At 40.2% G+C, this 22,217-nt stretch overlaps 1 protein-coding gene across 4 annotated transcripts in view; it reads right to left on the bottom strand.

Annotated features, from left to right (window-relative positions):
• The window catches only part of SPAG17 (sperm associated antigen 17), a 239,057-nt gene that overhangs the window by 155,529 nt on the left and 61,311 nt on the right, over nucleotides 1–22,217 (bottom strand). For all 4 annotated transcript variants that reach the window (XM_060626305.3, XM_060626304.3, XM_060626306.3 and 1 more), the window contains exons 4-7: nucleotides 18,450–18,581; nucleotides 6,974–7,160; nucleotides 5,234–5,428; nucleotides 2,792–2,973 (exon numbers count right to left, since the gene is read on the bottom strand). In XM_060626305.3, coding sequence (XP_060482288.3) covers nucleotides 2,792–2,973; nucleotides 5,234–5,428; nucleotides 6,974–7,160; nucleotides 18,450–18,581 — 696 coding nt within the window. The remainder of the gene's footprint in view (nucleotides 1–2,791; nucleotides 2,974–5,233; nucleotides 5,429–6,973; nucleotides 7,161–18,449; nucleotides 18,582–22,217) is intronic.

Genomic DNA, 22,217 nt, shown 5'->3' with positions numbered 1-22,217 from the left:
CTGAGTGTGTGACATCATGTGTCCATACCATGTATTTAGTCTATTTCTATGAGAAGTAGATTTATCACTCTTGGGTTTCTCAGGTGATCCAAAGTTTAATGTGAACATTGTCCTTCGATATGAAACCTTTCTTTTTGAACCCAAGTCCATTACCAAACCGTTTTCAAGGCTCTCTTTCTCTATCATCCTCAATACTGGGTCATTCAGCCAGTACAAGTGGTACCTTATAAAGGCATGTTTGGACTCTAAAAAAACTACTGCAATTGGACCCAGACCACAGCTCTGGCATGAAGAAGATATTCAATAAATACTTGCAAACTGATTGATAGGAGATCAGTGTGTCCAGCTGGGCACCCTAGCCATAAGTGGCTCCCTAGACAACCGAATATTTTCATTCCTGACTGTTCTTTTCAAGGCCTGACTAGACATCCTCGGTGTTAACGTTCTAGTTCTGAGGTCAGGAATGTTCTAGTATTTCAACTGAGATGATACTATTTTTTTTAACATAAAAATTTCTGAACTTCAATTGCCATTTAAATTCTCCTATGTTTTAAAGAAGTAAAATAGTCTGTTCATTTTCTTTAAAAATGGAGGGATTAAAATCTTCTAATGAACAGAAAATTATGGACACTGGAGGAGGAAGCAGGGTTCTGGGTCTTTTGAAGCTGTGATTAGGTGCCTTGGTGTTTACATCTATGTGCTGAAGATCAATGGAATGTACTCTACCTTGGGTTCAGTACATTTCAGCTCTTCTCAGTCTATGCCTGGAGGGTGAAGAAATCACAAAGAAGAAAGCCCTAACTAGAGCAAGAGTGAAAGACACGTGGTCTGAGGCTGCCTTGGAAGATGCTTTTTACTGCCTCCTCTGAATTATGGCTCAGGAATTATATCTCCTACACCTGATTGAACCAAAAATGTATGCAAGTTCTTGAGAGGTTATGCAGCCAGGATGTGGCCCAGATGACAGGAAGATTATTTCTCCAACATAAATTTGTAGATGTGGGTTTTTGTTAGGCATAGATTTTATGTTCTTAGGAGAAGAAAGGGTCTATTGGAGAGAGAGAGTAGGAAGCTGGCTTTGAGGTGGGGTTTCATGGATATCTAGAGACATAGCTTCTTCCCCAAACATATCTCATACTTGTTGGGTATAATCCAGAATTCCCATAAAATAGGAGGGAATGATCATAGTATTACATTACTTGGAATGCCAATATCTCCAGGGTAGAGAAGCATATTGACCAAATTTGGCATGAAACAGTACAGGACAGAGGGCAGTGGATTCTTTTCTGAACTCAGGTTTAGGAGGCGGAAAAGTGAAAGACAAAACAGGAGAGATGGAGATGTCTAGATGAAGGGGTGGAAAGAGGCCATGCCAAGGGAGTTACTAGCAACCAGTTTTGCTTAGAACAACTCTGCCTTCAGCCACAGATTCTCTCTAAGGTCAGCTTCATCTCCATATATAGGTCAAGGCTAATATTTATTCTTACAATTGGCAAAGTCTCAGACTTCTGTGTTCTATTTCTACAATTATGACATTTCCTGCTTTATGTTGACAGTCTTAATCACTCAAGCTGATCTACACATTGTTACTTATTCCAATCTTGTCCACCCTTCAAAGTGCAGATGTGGGCCTCCCTCCTCAGTGTTTTTTCTTACCATGTGCACATCCATGTCAAGACACTACAGTCAGGGACTCTCACAGTGAGAGATGTTTATGCTCCAACCCATGACCACGGGCAGCCTATCCTTTGACTCGGAAACTGTTCCAGGCTTCAATATTACTCCCCTTTTATACAGTTTTCTTTTTGTTAGCTATCCATACTCACTGTGCACAGACACCCACGGACCCCCTGTATCCTGCTTTGCCCAGCTCCCTTTAGAGCACTCACCTGGTGTGATCACTCCCCAGGACTCTGCTTTCCCTAAGAATTCAGCTCCCTTGATGCTGAAATATATCACCCTGCAGGGAATTCAGCACTTCTGGGCCCCTGTTTGTGGGAATAGGGGGTCGGCCAGAAAGAGACTGGAGAAGTTTTCTGTGATAGGGATGCTTGGATATCTTCCACAACATCCGTGAGAAGTAGTCACTCAACCTTCTTTTTAAAAAAAAAACCCTTGTGTATCTAGCCTTTGCTATTACTTTTTGATACACCCCATTTCTTCTTTTTCTAAATTAATCAGCAACTTAGAGTATATTTCACCTAGCTGAGCACTTGAACACTGCTTCTCTGTTTCATGGTTTTGGTCATGCCTCTGCAAGATCCTCAGTAGCAGGGGCCAGTAAATGCTCTCGGAAAATACTTGTTAATTGTTGGGGTGGGTCCAAGTTATCCCATTAGGATAGACCCTGTTGGCCAAATATATTGAAAATTCACTTTTGGCAATAAAATCAAGGGCCTAGAAGAGCAATGTTTGGAACTGACATATTAAAAAAAGAAAGATAATGTAATTTGAAAAAAACTGTAAAATTTACCATTTTCACAATTAACACACCATATATTGAGACTCTACTGCCAAGAACACTGTTAAAAGTATGAGACAAAGCCACATGCCACCAAATAAAAGAATTACCTTCCTTCATCTCTGTCTCCATCTTATTCTTTGCCATTAATTCATATACTAAAAGCTAAAGACCCAGGCTATAACCATCACTGGACATTCAGTGGAGTCTATCCCAAAGTCATGTGCATAGTCAATTCACAGTGAATGTCGGTGGAATGAGTGGATGTGATGAATGGAACCACACTACCACATGGCCGAACCATTCACTCTCACTAATGCGTGTACTAACCATCATCTCGCTGTCTGCCCAGTCAGAAGGAAAGTCATCTGCCTTGACCACGTACTCCAGTCGAGCAACATCAAAGAGATTTGTTTCGGGTTTCTCATTATTCAGGATTGGTTCCAGGTATTTCCAGAAAATGTCAAGTTCTTTTATGGCATTCTCTTTCTTCAGTGTTTCAGCCTTTATGTCTAATCATAGCAACATGTTAACACAACAAGATGAGAATGTTGAATTTTTTCCCACTTTAAGTGGACATGATGGGTGACATGCACTGAAAGGTGTCTGTGCGGTATCAGAAAAGGCAAATAAACAAACATAATTTTGAGAAGCTTTTGGACTTGGATTATAGAGTTATGAAATCAGAGGATTTCACTTCTGAAATTGATATTAAACCCGAGCTCATCCCACCCCTTCATTTTACACTTGAGGCCCAGAAACCTTATGGTAAGGTCACACATTTGTGGAGCTAAATATGCTCGAGATATCTATCACCCTTAGATCTCATCTGTGTAGGAGCAGTTTTTCTGCCAAATCACTGTTTGACCATCTTAGTGTGTTTGTTTCATAATGGGTTAGAAAAGCTGGTGATCTAATTCTTCCTCCCACATGGCTAAAAATAGACCATGTCAATGATTGACACTTCAGGTAACTTTTGGTCACATTCAAATAGCTAGAGCCTTCTCTGAGCATTTGTGCTCTGACTGTAAAATAATGACCGATTCCCATAAAGTTACACACGAAATTTTGCCTATAATATTTATATTTATTACACCTATAACTAAATGGGTTCTACTACTAAGATATTATTCTACTATAAAGTCTATTTTTCTGTGATTCTCTTTCTATATATTAATTTTTTTTTTGTAAAGAGGCTACAGACTTATGGGACATTTTCTCACTGGCTTCAATAATAAGTTATTTAATGTTACAACTATGCTTTCAGACAGGAGTATCTGGGTTTGAATCTCACCTCTTTTCCTTAATAGCTGCCTCAAGGCTGAGAGTCCTTTTGGTAAAATGGAAATACAGATCCTACTTGACATATGATGAGGATGGGGTTGTATCCCAATAAACACATCATACATTGAAAATTTGAAAGTGCATATAATACACATCATAGCTTAGCTTGGCCTACCTTAAACATGCTCAGAACACTTACATTAGCCCTACAGTTGGGCAACATCATCTAACACAAAGCCTATTTTGTAATAGAGTGTTGCAAATCTCACGTAATTTATCGAATACTGTACTGAAAGTGAGAAACAGAATGGCTGTGTGGGACAGAATGATCGTCAGCATATTGGTAGTTTTCCCTCGTGATTACGTGGATGACCGGGAGCTGCCACCATCCAGAATCACAAAAGAGGATCATACAGCATGTTGTTAGCCGAGGAAAAAAAATCAAAATTCCAACTTCAAGGTAAGGTTTCTTCTGAATGCAAATCTCTTTCACACCATCGTAAAGTTGAAAATTTGTTAAGTCCAACCATTGTGAGTTGGGGACCGGCCGTAATAAAACATGCTTCTGAGGGTGGTTGTAGCAACTATAGAAATCGATGCACTTAAAGCCCTTAGCACTGAGCCCCGTCCCGAGGCATCTGCCCAATAAATGGTGACTCTTATTATCATCAGTGGTAGAAATTTCTCATGTGGAACAGAATTTCAAAACATAGTGTTCTAGAAATTGGGATGTGGTTATACAACATATATAATATATAATATAATCTGTAATCCCTATACAGATTACAAAATGCTGTGCAAATGGTATTATTAGTAAATAACAATAAAAGCAACAGAAGGTGGCAGAAACTCTTGGACTTTCAGGTCACGCAGGCTTACACAGAATCCCTGTTCTATCGCTAAAGGGTCCAGTGACTTTCAGTTCCCTTCCCACAGTGCCATTCTGGCACGACTCCCTTGGATGAAGATCCCGTGACTCCAAATGTGTGAATGGCAGTGTGGTAGGGCCTTCACTCTATAGCTTCATAGTCTAAGGCTTGGAAGATAGAGTGCCCTCTCTGATTTATCACAATAAGCCAGAAGCAAAACACACCAAGAATCCAAAGCTATGACCTCCCGTGGGCCATGTCGTGACTGTGGCTTCTGGAAGAACCCATTAGCTACAGTCGATCTTTTCTAGCCCACACTTCAGGTAAAAGTTCTAGATGAACTGTCCCTGAGAAAGGTAGTCAGATAACCAAGTCTTCCGACCCACAGTCCGTGCTCTCTGTGGCTACACAGGGATATAAACAGAATACAATCTTAATTTGTAAAATTTACAGCACCTGACTAGGGCAAGCAGCATAAACAGCGAATCAGAGCCTTAAAAGGATTTAACAATGAATGTATTATTGCGTGACTATTTTTTTGGAAAGAAAAATCTATTTGTACTTTACAGACAGTGGGTGATACTGAAAGATTCAGCGGGTTGTGTAGCAGACTGCATACCTTCTGGCTGAAGAAGAACTTCCTGCTGCTGGCTAACTGTTGCCAGGTGTGTCTGCAGAGGCTCATAATTCTCTGAAGATATTTTAATCACGCTGCTTATGGGAATGCCAAGCTCAGTCATAATCGCTAATAGCTGAGGATTGTTGAAGCCCACGACTATAATGTAATGTTGGGCACCATCATCTGGCTCATCGTCTGTTCAAAATACCATAAAAAAGAGCAGCCGTCATTTTAAAAGAGAACAGGTTGCACTCAGCCAGTTCAATGGCTACATACATTATGCATGCGTTTATAATACCTCCGGCTTGCCAAAAACAGTCCAGTTGGCCGGAATGCAGTCATGTTGACTGGTTTTCATTATTACCCTTCCAGTGAAAAGGCTGTGGCCATTTTACAAAATATTAAATCACTTTTGTAAATGAGATAGAGTCATAATAGAAGGACAAACATACGTGGGGCCTGTGGTCATGGAAAATGTGTGCTCGGGTTTTTGTAAAAAGAAAAGGTTTAGGCTGTGGGCTGTAATTTGGAGGGGGGTTCAACCTCTTTTGAGCAACATCTGGCTTTACTCCTGAATTACGAGTGGCTGCAGCTTTGTGGTATTTTATAAGTAGAGGTGTTTACAGGAGAGGGAAATATCGAATATGGACATGCCCCCTACCAAAGTATTCTGTGTATTTATGTCAATAGGTGTGAATGCTGAGTATGGGTTACGTAGCAATTATATACTTATTGCATTAAACTTTTAAAATATATATTGTGCACCTTCCTAAATTTCCCCCCTCTGCTTAGCCCTCATTACACTGTTTTTATTAATGTTAAAATATGAGTTTATCCTTGACTGTGAGATTCTGAGGGGTAAAAATAATTGTTGTACTTTAATATTCATGCTAGATGGTATGTGAAAACATTAAATCCCACAATAGCCCGTGAAGATAAATTTACAAATAATGCAGCATGCACAAACTTTTCATTTTTAAGCGATAATTTCCCTCCTATCACTAAACGAATCAGTGTTGATATTATCTACCGAATCCATCATATCATAGCTTCTAGGTCTAGTGGATTTAGAGCAGAGATACGTCAGGAGAGGCAAATTGATAAAGGATGTAAAGGCCTGCCACCTCGTTTGAACGCAATGCCAATAATAACAGGAAGCTCCATCTGGGTTCAAGTGACGGTGGCAATGAATTACTCACAGGCTGCACGGGTCAAACCAGCTTTATATCAATAATCAAAAATGAAAGGAAATTCTAGTTGCCCTAAGAGAAACTAATAGCAGGAGAAGCTGAGGTCAGGTCAGGAAACTGTGTGCTCTGTGTGAGTCCCAAATTCACTGGTCTGATTTTATCGCCACCGTATTTCACTCATTACAACACTTTCTAGTTTGTTAGCCCAGTCACTTTCTAGTTTGTCTCATAATTATGGCTGACTTTTTAAAATGCCCCCAACAAGGTAGGAAGCTATTTGGTGGTAGCACACTCAGCTCGTGACTTCCTATTCGCATTATGACAATGTTGCCCACAGCAACAAGACCTGAGCTAAATAAATATTTGCTGAAAACACAAATGAACTGCTACAGAGCAATATTTTTCGATTAGGGTATCATGGGTAGTATGTGATTTGTGGTTTCATAAAGAGTGAAAGATTAAGCATCGTTATTGGAATGATTTCTCAAGCTAATTTGTAGATTGGAAGGCAGGAAGGGAAAGGTAGCCCACAGGAGGGCATGTCACCGACCAATGTAAGGTTTAGTGTCATCGTCTTCCCCTCTCCGTTTCAGCTGTGTGGTCTTCTTCACTGCTGTGTTCGCCTCAGGAGGATCCTTTCCCTTCCCTTTGGCAACCTTGGCACTTGAGGACTTCTTCTCCTTGGGAGATTTTGCTTTCCCTTTATCCTTTTCTATCTTGAAATGATCTTCTATTACCTGGAAAAAGAGAATACTTTTTCTCCAAATCATATAGTGTGCAAGCAATGGCTTTTCTACGGTTGGGTTTATTTCATTCAATTGCTTGTTTACTCATTTATTTTTCACGTATTCATTCTTCAAGCCAGGATAGTGGCAATCCCAGGTTGGGCCTAGGTTGGGATAAGGCACATCTCCTCTGAGGACTGAGGGGTGGGTGCCAGGAGACTGTTTACACAAATGGTCTTCTAGAAGAGAATTCATCCTAAGGGAGAGTCAAGCATGGGCATATAAACTACCACAGTTGTCGGGGGTAAGGCGAGTGGGGGATTCAGAGTACCTCATGATGGCAGTATCTTAGGTTTATCTTGCAGCCTAACCCTGGGGAGTCTCTGTCCGAGTCTTAGAGAGAGGTTGTTTGCTCATTAAAAATAAAACAAAACACGGGGTGCCTAGCGTTTCAGTCGGTTAAGCATCCGGCTTCGGCTCAGGTCATGATCTCGCTGTCCGTGGGTTCGCGCCCCAAGTCAGGCTCCGTGCTGACAGTTCAGAGCTGGGAGCCTGCTTCGGATTCTGTGTCTCCCTCTCTGCGTTCTGTCTCTCAAAAATAAATAAACGTTAAAAAAGATTTAAAAAATGAAGAAACGACAAAAACAAACAAAACAAAACAGGTTAAAAAAATCAGAAAGAATAGTTTTCTCTAAAATCTCCTTAATGAAGTTTTTCAAAGTTTAAGTAGTGTATTAACAAGTTTTAAAGGTTAAAAGATTCTTTGGGGGTACTCAGCACCTATAAATTATTTTTATCATAATGTTACTTAACAATGTATAGACATAATCAATGCTTGCTGTTTGATTCATCCAAAGGTGGGATCAACCAAAAACATCAGTTGGCAGAGCAAACTCTACACACTGCTCTGGGGCACGTTTAGACTGCCACATACCATGTAAAGACCCAATTTCCCCACCATTTTTTTTCTTTTCAAACAATTGCTGAAAGCTCTGTGCATTATTCCGTAATGTAATTACGCTTTCAATACATTCATCTATAAATACAAATAGTTTGTGTTTGTCAAAATTATGTGGTAGTACTGGGTCATAAGGTGGCCATACGGAAGATCCAGAATATGCTTCTATTGCTTGTTTTTCCCATAATCAACACAATTGGAAACAAAATAAAAGAAAATTATTGTAGCAGCATCTGGGCTCTGTATTTTCCTGAGGTTATGAAATCAAATTTGAAAAACTCCATTCTAAAACATTAGAGACAGAAGATATGTTGTTTCGGCGTCCGGCTAACAGAAGGTAACACAGAAGGGGAGGGAAGCATTTCTCTACTCCATGTGTCTTCTGGATGTCGAGGGCTCCAGAGAACAGTGTAGCTTTGGCACCCAGAAGCGTCAGAGGTACCTATGGATTCTCCATGCAGGCCTGGGTCCTATAGCTCTACTGGCAGGGAAACTCCCCCTCCTCAGCAGCAGAGGGAAGCATCAGGAAAGGCTGTAGATGTCACTACTAGCCTTGGGTGGAGGCAGACAGGAGTGCACAAGGTAAGGTGCAGAGGTCTGAAAAGCCCCAGCATTTCATTCTGCACCAGATATAAACTGGTGCATAAAATATGGCAGGGCTTGTCCCCTTGAGCTCCTAGTCTACTGGGGTAGAAAGAGGAAAAAAGCACATACAAAAACAGGTAAAAATATAACAACAAAGTTCCATGACTTTTATGAAGGATAAAACCCAGTGTAGTCATAGGCACGCAGTTGGGGAAACCTTTAAGTGGGTGACGGAGGACCTTTCTGAGGAGGTGACATTTGAATGAAGACCTGGAAGATGAGGAGTCTTCCACATGAGAAGCAAGAAAAAGGCAAAGTGGATGCCACAGGTGGGGTTGACAAGTTCGTATTTTATTAAAAATGCAATGGGAAGACCACAGAGAGTTTCAAGTAGAGAAGTACTACGATTCGTCAAGATAGGGAACAGGAAGTCTAGGAAGGGAGTCTCTAGCGATGGTCTAGAAAAGACCTAATAGGGACTTAGATGATAGAGAAGTTGGAGCAAGAAATGGCTTTTACTGGAGATAAGCAAACTTTGCAGAAAATCATGTTAACTTTGAGATGCCCCGAAATGTCAGGAGGCAGGCAAATACACAGACTCTCCTCTGAGAAGAGAGATATGGCTGGAGTCACATGTTTGGATGTGGGTCACATATACATAGTGATGAACTGAATGGAAGACACGAAATGCCCTGGGTGAGAGTTCTTGAAATGTTAGTGGGTAAGTGAGCGGCAGGAGAGTATGAGGTCCAGGTGTGTATGTATCTATGCCAAGTCAGGAGATGTGTTTGCAATCTGATGGAACGACCCAGTAGAAAGGGAGACACTGCAGATATGGGGGAGGCTAAAGTCCTCGAGGAGGTAAGGTGGGAAAAGATCAAAAGAACATGCCAACTTCCTTTCATAGGAAGAGAGGCAATTTCTCAGTTTAATAAGAGCAAGAAGGGGGTTGGCTGAGTGTGGGTTCAAGAGAGCGAGAGGTCTCGATGGTGCTGAGGGAATGTTTCCGTTTTTTCAGGTGAAGGGTGAGGCACGGTTACTGGCCGAGCACAGGCAGGTACGAGGTAAGAGGTTCTGAACAGAGACCGTAACGTGAGCCGTGTCAGAAACTGGGAGGTCAGGCTGACTGAAGAAATATGGTAGAAATCCCTGCCAGTGTTGAGAGCTTATTGGAAATTTTAAGATTGTTAATTTAAAATGAAACCAGAGCACAAATCAGTGCCCCTGAGTCCAATTAGCTCAGAGGCATTGGCGAGGCTCATGCTGGAGCTCAAACAGCCACACTTGGATGATGGTAAACCCACTGAAGTGAAACACTCCCGTGCAGCAACTTGGTGGACAGTGAGCCTTGCCCCAGAAAAGTCCTAACTTTGCCATCACAATCTTCCAGAAACTTCCACAACTGCAATTTTAAATAAAATCTCAGGGTGAGCTTTAGAACTGAAAAGAAGAAACTGTTTCAGGTGACATTATTCTAAAGTTCACCCAGAAGACTAAACATTTATATAGTCATGCATCCATTCATTTATCCTGTCATTCCAAACAAATACTGCTGAATAAAGAGGAAGTTTAAAACTAGTTTCTTTATCCTTTTCCTGTTATGAGGGCCCTCTAGCCCTGCTGGCTTTCCTAGGGGTGTTTGGGAGCCTGTGTAATCACATAGTTCCCATCCCTTCGGATCCTCTTTGGCAAGGTTGGAGTTCTATAAGGCAAAGAACTCCCTGAGTCCTTTCTTCTGTAAGGTTTCTTGGTACCCCAGAGAAGGCAGGACTGATCACAACCAAAATTTAAAATAAGCAATAAAGTAGAGAGACTTAGCTGTGTGGTATGATAGGTGCTTTCCAGACATCATCATCTTTAAATGGTTCTCAAAATGCAGCCTGCAAGATGAGTAATTTTGTTCATGTTGTATAAATTAAGACACACAGTTTGCCCTCAGACACTGCTATGGAAGAGACACAAGCCAGTTTAACCTCAAACCCTAAATTCATTTTATTTCTGTGGTCCTGTTAGGCCATAAAGATGGTCTGTGTTTCTACTCTGTCTTTCCAGGGGCTAAATAATACTATTTCCTGGAAGCTCTTTTGATTCTCCATAGCTCTCCCTCCCCCACCCATTCTTCCTGTTGAGTGCTGAAATTATCAATATTTACCTCCTTCCTTTTACAAAAGAATCTAAAAAATACCTATAAATCCTGATTCATTTCTTGAAAAAGCTTTTTTTAATTATAAAAATCATCATTATTGAAACATTTGAAAGAATATAGCGATCTAACAAAAATCACCAGAGAAGATGAGTGAAGGAGATATTTAACACATTCTTTCAAATTAGGTTTATGCGCCATTATAACATCATTGTTATTGTTCTCTCTATACAACTCAGTCTTCTGCATTTTCCTTTGTCAGTGATGCATCTTCAGTTGGTAGAATTTCAAGAAGAATTACTACATAAAGAATTTCCCAAGTAGAGCAACTATGTGCAGAGACATCATACAGCAGAGGACAAAAGCCAATGGAAGTACCCAGGTTATTCTGGCTTCCAGATCCAGGCAGAGAAATCCTTGGTGGATTTCTGAACACGGTGCCCTACCCAGTCCCTTCTGCTTCCCCATGTCTGACTCTAGCTGTAGTCTACCTACTTTATCCTATATTCCCTCTGTTCCTCACGCCTCCAACCCTCCATACTTGAACTGAACCGGGACAGTCTCTTTGTCCCTGAGATTCTTGACAATGTTGACTGCTGGAGCCGCAGAATTCTACTTTGGTCAAAAAGCAAAATATCCTTTTCTACCAAGCCCCCATCATAGCAAAATCACCTCCTGTCTTCTTCCCTTTTCTTCTATTCTCTCATATCCTGAGTAAGCTCCTCCCCCTATGAGTTTATGCCTTGAGATCTGGGGCTAGGGGGTGGCAGGAAGTGAACCAGATTAGCTGAGCATTCACCAGAGTTGACCCCTTCCTAAATCACAAACTGAAATTTGTTCACACCAATTTTTCTTGCTTGCTTCTGGGTAGTGCAGCTTGCATATTCCCATTCTATGGTCATCTGCACAAAACATAACTCAAGAGGGAATCCTTGCCAACTCAAGACAAAACTAGGAGGGGGCGAATCCAAAAGTCCCCTCTTTCCACCATGTTTGGGGAAAACATGTTCCCCAGCATATGAAGGAAAGGTCAAGTTCGGTACAGAGTCCATTTTCTTTAAAATGCAGTGTGTACAAAAAGCATCTGGATGCCTCCTACTGTGAGAAGGCTGTGGATAGGCACAGAGATTTCTTAACCGGCTAAGCTACATAGCAGATGTGAGGCTCTTGTTTTAGCAACAACCGAAGAACTATTAGCATTTCGCATATTTAGTTGAGTATCAAGTGGCACTTACCCCGTGTCCTCAATCTTGTTATTCTCACTTTTTAAGAGGGAAAAACACAAAACTGTCCCTCTCTCTAACAGGGCAACCTAATTATTTGACGCTTCCAAATATTTTAGATTGTATTTAACTTTCTAAATGACCCTTGATGTCAAGATTCAAATGCCTTCAAATACCGTGACATGTATTTGTTATGTTATCACAATAAAAGGGAGGCAAGAGGTAAAAGTCAGTGGAACTGCTGGTAAATAGCTCTACTTCATCTCATTTTTATAGGTAACAGCACATCTAGATTTGTGTGGTACTTTATGATCTCACATACGCTCTATCGTAAGATTCCCACAATAATATTGTTAGGGATATGGATAAGAAAACATGCTCATGGCAGTTAAGTGACTAAGTCACTCTTATTATGTGGCTTATGAGAAACTAGGTCTGTCTTCTGAATGCTACTTTAGTTCTCTTTCAAGAGATCACCGTCTCACAAGCGATCTATTTTATTGGTTACAGATGATAAGAGAACAATAGGTGGGCTGAAAGAAATCTATGGAGTCAGATACGTTTGAGAGACAGTAGATTAAACAATATTAAACAGATTTATTTTCACAAAACTCCTCTATCTTTAATAAGCTAATGTGCTGTTAAATCTCTAAGAGTTGTGTATAACACACAGTGATTTCCAAGTTCTTTTGACCAGGGGGGCCTTTTTTTTTTTTTTTTTAATGAAAAACTGGGTCTAAATGGTTCTAGAACTTACTTTGGAAACACAGGTAAATGGGCTTTGAGGCCATATTAATCCATTTATATAAGCCAATGCTAAGGAAATTATCCAAAATATAAAGAGTTCTATACTATAAAGTTGTTCATCACAACATTACTTATTATAAAAATATGGAAATAACTGAAATGTTCAATAATAGAGGAATGGTTAAGAAAATTATAGTAGTCAATAGAATATCCTACAACCAATAATAATGATAGATGTGGCTACTGTGGTAATAAGTAAAATTATGATATATTTTAATTTACAACGATTATATAAAGGAACAAACTCACAGAAAGAAAAAAAAAAGAAACATATCAGAATGTTAACATTACTTGTAGTAGTGTTAAGGCATTATGAACATGTTGTTTTTTCTTTTCCATATTTCCTATTTATTCTTTCCCTTCTGCTCTTCTCCCTGCTCCCCTGCCAAATAGAAAATATAATGCATGGGGTCGAGTTAGGAGCTTACTTTTCTAGGGAGCTGCTGTTGTGTAGAAGACATAAGTCCAGGAATGTAGTGGGTTTATTTGACCAAATAATGCAATCTTCAGAAACCTGCGGAATGTCCTGGGGTGCCATACTGACATCTTCAGAACTGGAATCCACAGAATTGGAACGTGGACATTTTCTATGACTGGTGGCAGTGAGGGAGTGGGTCTGATGTCTATCTGATTGTCTGTCTCTTGCAGGATTCTATGTGATTCAGAGGCATTAACAGTGGATCAGCCGGTGTTGTTCCACCTCAACATCCAGAAGGGCGGAGAAGGGGTGAGGATGTTTGGAATAACCTCAAGGAGTTTAGTTCTAAGAGATTTTCCCAGAGACCAGGTCATTTCTGGGGAGTGGGGCGAGGCCAGAAATGAAATCAGAATTCCCTTGGGAATTGGTGGTTGGTTAGCTCTGTGTGGACTTTGTTTTTGGTAAGCGTTGTTCCTTTCCTTGGCTTGTCCTCACACTTTACCTCGGGATGTTGTATGTGATGTAATTAGTGGGACCAGACGGTTGTTGGTAGATCACTGAGCAAAGCCATTGCTCCTACAGGGAAATACCTTAGGGCCGGCACTCTTGACTGTGGGCCAAGGGTGCCATTTTGCACAGCTAAGGAGACACATTCGGAAGGTGTCTGTACAGTGGTTAAGAACATAGCGTCAGACAGTTTTGGATTTGAATCCCAGCATCACCTCTGAGTAGCTATTTAACCTGGGGAAAGTTACTTAACTTTTCACACCTTCAGTTTTCCCATCTGCAAATCAAGAATAATACTCCGTACCTCATAAAGTCATTTCAAAGATTAAATGATATAACATGTGTAAAGAGCTTAGTATAATGCCAAAGAGTCAATAACGGTAGCTAAATATTATCATTAGCTGTTGTAACTACAGCTGCTCATATTTAAAGTTACTATTCTATTCTAAATATGCATGTTTCTTTACATTTTTTCCTGAAATCCATAAACAGTTTTCATTAATTAAAAGCATTCCAATGAGGAAAACACTTCTTTCTACAGATCAGTTATCCGGGGAGGCATTTATTATTTACCCTGAATTGCTGAATTTCGTAGCTCTTTGGATGCAATGGTTTTGTTGGTAGTACCCTCATTTTGATAATCCTGCTTCAAAGAATTCCATCCAGTTAGTGAGGCAAGTTATTCCTTTCCTGAAACCACACGGGTCCCTCTAAACTGAGTTCCTGCTCTTCCTCTGTTTGATTTCTCAAAATAGTTTTTGAAGATTTTAACCACAACTGAATCAAAACTAACCAGCCTGTAATTTCCTGGCATGTCCCTCTGGTCTTTCTTTTAAAACAAAACACACACACACAATGGCATTACGTTGGCTGGTTTCCAGTGTTTTGGGGTTTCAACTGGAGTAAGCTGTAAAACGTCTGTGAAAGTTACCCTAATTTCTCTTCGTGCCTCCTTTGGAGTGGGCTCTGGGTTGTTTGTGGCTTCCTCATAATGCCTTATCAAATGTAGGTGCTTTTAATTTTGAGTTGTTTTAAGAAAAGTCTACCGGTACCATCACTCCATGGTTCTTAACTGCCTTCTCTCCAATTCTAGTTCTCTGGAAAATAAGGCAAGTACTTCTCTTAAGTAGAGAAGCCAGAAAGAGAAAGAATTGTTCTGCTTTTACGCAAAAAATATGCTGAAAATATCCAAGAAAATATGGACTGGTTATTTGCATCCACAAATGAAAAGCACAGTTAGAATATATTTGGATCTTTTTCTAAACATATGCAAATTTTCCAAACTAGACTCAGAGGCATAGGAAGACTAGACTTAGTTTGGCCGATTATTTAAATGGTTATTGTTTTTTTGTAGTATAGGCATTTTTCATCTTTTTTTGATTAAAGGTTTTAGCTGAATTCTCGATATATTTTAAATATATTCACAATAAAGTGTTTTGGTTTTGAATAAATGTTTATCATTAATATAGACATAAAAGTTGGAGTGAAAAAAAGTAAAAAATGTGAACAATGCTATAATATTCAGATAGATTAAATTAAAACACGGATCGGAATACAAACCCCAAATAATTTATTTTAAAATGATAATGAACATTATGATATATGTGTGCCTAGTACATTGTTTCTGTAAAGTTTGTTTCAATAAGTGTTTGTTAAGTTGATGAATTAAAAACAGACTGACAATGACAGATCTAAAAACACAGAATAAATGGTGAGATAATCATGTGTGCAAGGAAGAGTCATTTCTAAACAAAACTCTCAGATTTTAAGATACAACAAAATCCGATTTAGGGTTACTTGTATAAAAGAGTCTTTCAGAATTTCTGAAATTCTAAAATTTATTTAGAGAAATACAATATATTTTCTTCATGATATGCAGATTTGGATGTAGCCAACAAGGTGTTTCTAAATAGATCAGAGTTTTCAACTATTTTTTACTTCATTGCAGTTACAAGCAGGCATTTGCTTTTCAGAAATGCCTTCAAAACTGCTCCTTTAAGAAATATCTTCCCTTGTATTATTTTTTATGCTATTAATTAGCCAGCAAGCTTTCTTCAAGGACAAAGCAAACGCATGATAAGCATAGCCCATGCTAAAGTGCTAGAAATTATTAAAATCAGTGCAATCTACAATAATGATATTTTTACCGTATTTGGCATGTGGAACTATATTATTCACCACTTACTTTTTTTTCCACCACTTATTTCTAAGAAAAAATTTTGGTGGATTAAAACAGGATCAAATATATAAGGATCTACTTGTTTCACTGGGGAATAAAGGACAGGGACCTAATTATATTAGTTATTTTTGTCCATATCTTCTCCCTAGTATTTTTGGTTAGTTCCCGCTGTGGATATTTTTTTGGCATTCGTTTTTAAAAATACAATTCTGAAAATTCAAGATAGGAGATACAAAACACAATTTGGGTTGCACAGTTTTCGGCACTATATTCAGCATTTGAAAGGAAACACCTACGTAGATTTCTTATTGCTGTTAAAAAGCTCCCCTTCTAGGAAATCTCAGAATCTCAGCCTGGGTTCAGGAAAGAGGAAGAAACTGGAAGTCTTTTCTTTTTTGCATTTTTCTCATCCACATCCCACAGCATGGGTCAGTTTTATTTACTTTATACTTATTTTACTTTTCTGCCCAAGTTGCTGGCGGAGAAGCATTAACCTCAATTGTTCTAACTGACTGGTTGGGTGGTAGTGTTGAAATGAATAGAGATTATATCATCCCTCAAACAACTCTGTTCATCTGGCCTTTACCAAGAGTATTTTCTGGAGAGTACTCCATTCCAATCAGTTTTCATCAATTTATTTAGCACTTACTCGTATGGTTGCAACTGAGAGATTTGGGACTGGTGTTTTGGGAACCCAATCTAATGAAGACATCAGATTAGACTATGTAATTGTTGGCTCTTGATTGCTCAGAGTTCTCTGAATGCCTCTATTACATCTATCTATCTATCTATCTATCTATCTATCTATCTATCTATCTATCTAAAATTCAAGCCCGCATTCCTTTAGACTTTTGAATTTTTCAAACAATAAACTAAGATTATTTGCGCATCTTCAGAATCTCACAGCTGTATTATTATAGTTCACATTTCAAAGAAATGCTGAGGAAAATCACTGCAGAAATATTTTTATATTACTTCTAGCTGTAAAATTTTTTCCTGAGCTGCCAGGATATTCCATTTACTGTTACTTAAAATCCATTAACTGAAAACTAAAGCTTACTCTTTAGCTGTAAGCTAAAGATTGCTGACTTACAATAGTCGGCAAACAAGTAAACTGATCCCCTTTAGCACATTAGGTATATTTGTAGGTGCTGCGGGAAAGCACAGAGAAAACAGAAAGCGCAGAGATTTTCACAGGACTCACAGTCTACTTTTTATAATTCATATTCCCAAGTGACGTTGGAGTTTAAAAAGGCAAGAAAAGATGTTTCTATACTAGCTTCAAACTTTCCAATTTTTCTTCTGCCAAGTCTTAATGACCCCGAGTATTTCTGAAGGCACAAATGTCCTGTACATGATGAAAAGAACTTCAATAGATGGAAAACTAGACCATCACTTGTGTTCCTATGAGTAGAATTTTCCCGGGAACAATGTGTGCCACTCTAATAAGATGCTATATGAGGAATCTGTTTGAAAAACATAAAGCCCTATTCTGCAAATATAAGGTGTCATTATTATTTTTTTTCCTACAATTATCCTGTCAAGCACCCAATTCAAATAGGAAACCTAGGTTTGGGGGTCTTGCAAAGGTGAGAAAGGTATTACTGGAACACATTCCCTCTTCTCTTTCTTCTTCCATGAACTGATTTTGCCTCTTCCACTCAGGGGCATAAAGATACAGCTTACATGTAAATCCATTTCATGTATACATGTGTACACACACACACACACACACACACACACACACACACACCACATGTATGTACAGAAGCGTTCGGCTTTCCAAAAACATCTCAGCATGATTTGGAAAATAAGAAAAACATCTCTTATTCTGAGTAATGATAATAACAAATGGATTTGAACCTAGCGTCGTTTTGCTAAAGGTATTTCAAAATATTTTTTTTTCAGATAAAAATATGAATCTTTGGAAAACGCACAGATTGATTTCCATAGGCAAATTAAATGAGAAGTCTACATGTGAAGAAGTAATCAAGCGTATAATGGGGGGGGTGATGGATTGCTGCTGAAATGTTCAGATTATTACGAAGGTGCAGATGCAGCCTGCCATTTTAATAGGAACTCCTACTGAATATTAGAGAGAATATTTTAAACGGTTAGACCCTGACTTTGTGGGGTTTTTTTCACATTACATTTACTTCTCCTGACTCTGTCTCACCTTGATTCCCTTCTTTGTTACTAGCATATAAGTAGACTACTCTAAAATCAACCTCAGGCACATGCCCTGATTATTGTCTGATTTTTGCACAAGGGAATTTATTTTTAATGGGTCTGTCTTTGAGAAAATATAATTCCTCCAACAGATCTTTGGATGGCCTTTTTCTTAAGTTGTCCAGGCGACAGCTGAATGTGCTAGGTAACATTTAATGGAAGGCTTACGAAGAGAGGAAGTGTCCCTGGAGAAAACTGACTCCATTTTATGCCCTGTTTGCCCTCTTTAGAAGACCCAGCGTCATACAGTACCTTCTTTTCGTTTTCCCGTCTCTGCTGGTCCTTCAATTTAATCTGGAGAAGCTGAAATTTCAAGAGTTTCCCTATCAGCGGTAGGGTTAATTTCTCTCCACTGTCCATAATTGCCTTTGCTGCTGTTAACACCTAGGAAGAAACACATTAATGGGAAAAGTGGCATTTTATTACCTTTGGCACAGTCTGTTGGTGACAAAAAGGTGAAATGGTATTTCAGTTTTGCAATATTCATCTTATTGCAAAGGTGCCTCACTGCTGGCCAAAAGAATTAGAGCAAAATACCCCATCGCCATCGAGAGGGGCATTTATCTTCTACTTTACGTAAATTGGGTTGTCTGAAAATGCACTTATTTTTCCAATAAGGCAGAGAGTGCTTCCCACAATGCTGCGAGACTCAGACTCCCCAAAAAGGGGTAGAGGAAAGATATGCCAGGGCTCCATTCTGGATGACTGATAGGTCAGTTTCATGCTACAGAAAGTCTATTGTTTGGAGTAGCCGGTAGTCCAAGCTGTCAAACTTTGACTTATTACAACATTATGAATTAAATAGGGTTTTATAATAATGGAAATAGCTATGTTAGCAATCTTTTATTTCTTGGTGACCAAATTCAAATGCAAGATAAAGACTGCTTGACACAGAGGCGCCATATGAACGTTTCTCCCCCGCCCCCTCGCAATTTAATGTTGATCCTGTTGGTATGCAGCCTAATTGGGGTGAAATGAGGTTATTGAGTTTTCTTTGGGTGACGACAGCCACTAGGAACATACAGCTGTATTGTCCAGATGTGTGGCACTGACAGCCTGTTTTATGACTGCGCTTTTTACAGCTTGTTTCCTCTAAATTTCACACAACTCTCTAACATCTGGGGCCTTTTCCTTGGAGCCCTATAACCACTTTATTTACTGCAAAAAAATAAAATCATGTAAAATATACCATAAAAAGTTGTTATGTGTTTCTCTTTATTCATGTTGTCTCCCTAATAAAGTTCACCTCTGCCGGAAGCACTGTCACAAAAGTAATCTGGTCAAAGTATTTTTCGACTTTTGTTTTTAGGCAAGCATTAAGATTTATTTATAACCTCGAGATGAATTAGGTGTTACTAAAATGTTCTGACACGTTGCTTTTCTCCCCCCTTTGGAGCAATTACTCCTCGGGGCGCATATGGTGTCAATTTCAGACCCTCTGTCTCAGACAATGACTGCGCGCACGGCATCTCATCGAGCTGCGTCTTGTCTGAGGTTCATACCAGCTCTTGGTCAGGGCTTTCCTGACCGATCCGGTTCCTTATGACTCTCCACTGTGCCAAAGGAAATAGCGGAAAGAAAGGGAGAGGACTATTTTGCTTCTAACTGCAGAAGGCCCTGTGGATTATTCGATGCCAAAACGTAACTGGACCTCTTAGAGACTACATTGGGGTTTCCTGTGTTGCATCGCAGAAGGGGAAGGCCAGGGAAAGGACTCTCTTAAAGCTGCTATTTCTAAAGACCAAAGGAGCAGACCAAGTGTCAGAAAGCCTTGTGTGTGTCTAAGCAAACACCCCTCCGTGGAACGGAGTGCTTTGCTTCTGATGGCAGTTCTGGTCCTGCTAACACGATTTAGGGGAAGGGACATGACGGCTGTGATTTCTGGGAGCAGGAAAGCATAAGGGTACACCTGCAGGGCCTCACCGTTTAATGATGACCAGATTCAAGAGGGAAGGGAATCCTAAGGGGACAGAAGGTCACACATTTACTGTAAAACGAAAGCTGTCCAATTGGGTCCGGCCCCCAGGATAGATGTATTTGGTTTGAAATGACATTTTTCAATACCCGTTAAACAGCGTGCTGACAATCAGGCTGTTTTGTGACATCTGGCTCAAAATACACAAATTTGGGTTTTGAAAACTCACAGCAGTCTAGTATGGGGTGTGTTCCCGGTAACATAAGTATAATGACAGCATTGAAGGGAAGTCAACACTGGAATGGGTTACCCCAGAGTGGCGTGGAGTCTCTCTTTCTGATGACCTGTGAAAACAGGATATTTACCTATGTCTGGGATGTTTTGGGTGAAGCCTGCCTGGCGTCATGGTGATGGATGGGATGTCTCTGGAGTTGCTTTCTAATCCCGTGTCTCTATGAGTCTATGACTGTTACCTCACTGTGCTAAAATGTATTCAAAGCACAACAAAAACGTCCCGAGGGAAAGGTATTTTGCAGACCATAAAAGCTATTTCTGGTCCATCTAAAACTGTCTGTACAGAGCTGGTTTTAAAACAAAACTCTGGCATGGCATCAAAATAACATGCTATCCTACTGTGCAACGGGGAGATTAGTGACCAGAAGTGTCACCGGAATTGCCAGGTTCCCGTGTTCTCATGCTGCATGTACACACAGTGAAGATGAGGAGTGGCAGGGCGAGGCAGCGTTGAGCCCCCCACACTGCCCATGGAGCTTCCTCCCCTGGAACAGCCCCAGGGCACCCCATGCAGAGGCAGACTTCATGCCCACAGGGCAGGGCAGTGCATGTGGCCCCAGGAGCAGTGGCAAGAACCAGCATGCCGGTCCTTCTCTCTGGGGCTGCTCAGAGGGGACTTGACCCCCGCACATGCCATTTTCTGTGGGTGTGTTCCCCCTAAGGGAATGACAGTGCGAATCCTTGGGATAATTAATGAAAATGAAAGTCTCTGCTGAGCTCAAAATCTGAGGCTGGAAATTTTTATGGTATGTGGTCACCCCCCTCCCCAGGAGAGGCAAAGCAGGGAAGATGTTTACAAATTAATTTCTACCGAAAACTCCTTCTTGTCACCCTCCATAACTCACAGTTCTCCCCAATCAGGAGTCAGTGGTTTGGTCTCAGATGAAAAACAAACCTGCAGAGGGCCTGTGTTCGATGGATGAGTCTTTGAGGGAAGAAGAAAAAAAAACTGCATTTGGAAGGAATGTAAACTTTTCACGGAACATTCCAGAGAGGCTTTCCTTCCTCACCTTACTTGTGGTAATTGAAATAATAATCAAACCTTCAACCTTCCATTATTGTAAAGGCTGCTTGTCCAGTATCTAGTCAATGTATGTGTATGTATTTGTGTGTGTATTTGTATTTGTGTGTGTGTGTGTGTGTGTGTGTGTGCTGGGGAGGCATGCAGACAAGGGTTCTAGGTATTGGGATGATAAGGGATACGACAGAAAAGGGGAGCAGTGAGCTGGTCGGGGCTGGAGAATATTCAGACAAAAACCGGAGCTTCCAGAATGAGGCAGAACAACAGTCCTAAGTGGGTTAAAACCTGGGTACTCATCAAGCCGAAATACCAAATAAATGAGCCTGGCATGAGTCAGAAACTTAAAAACAAGTCTTATGGGCAAATGAGACTCATTAAAATGGAGGAAAACTGTTGCCAGGCGAGGCCTGTATGTGTCTCCTGGACCTACTCAGGCCAGGTCTCAGGGCCTGCCAGGGCTGCGGCACGTCCAGGCCAGCCTTACCAGGGGTGCTCGGTTCTGGGAAAGATGGTGTAAGAGGAAACTTAGCTTGGGAGTGCAGCTGAGGGAAGAAGACACATTTGCACTGAACTGTGTGCAGATCGTATCTGGAGGGTAGATGCCCTTTTTCTGTTAGAAAATTTGAGATTCTGAGCATACCAAGAAATAAAAAACATTTCCCTCTTTATCACCGACCTGGCTCAGAGACTTATGTCATATTGACTATCTAATGATCTGGTCCAACAAAAAATATATCAAATGAGCCAAATTCTTCCCTTGCCTGGGGATCAGGCCCACCCACAGACACCA

This window comes from Panthera onca, chromosome C1 (genome assembly GCF_046562875.1).
Source record: "Panthera onca isolate mPanOnc1 chromosome C1, mPanOnc1 haplotype 2, whole genome shotgun sequence".
Lineage (NCBI taxonomy): Eukaryota > Metazoa > Chordata > Mammalia > Carnivora > Felidae > Panthera > Panthera onca.
The sequence above is the reverse complement of the archived record's forward strand: the minus strand, read 5'-3'. Positions and strand labels throughout refer to the sequence as shown.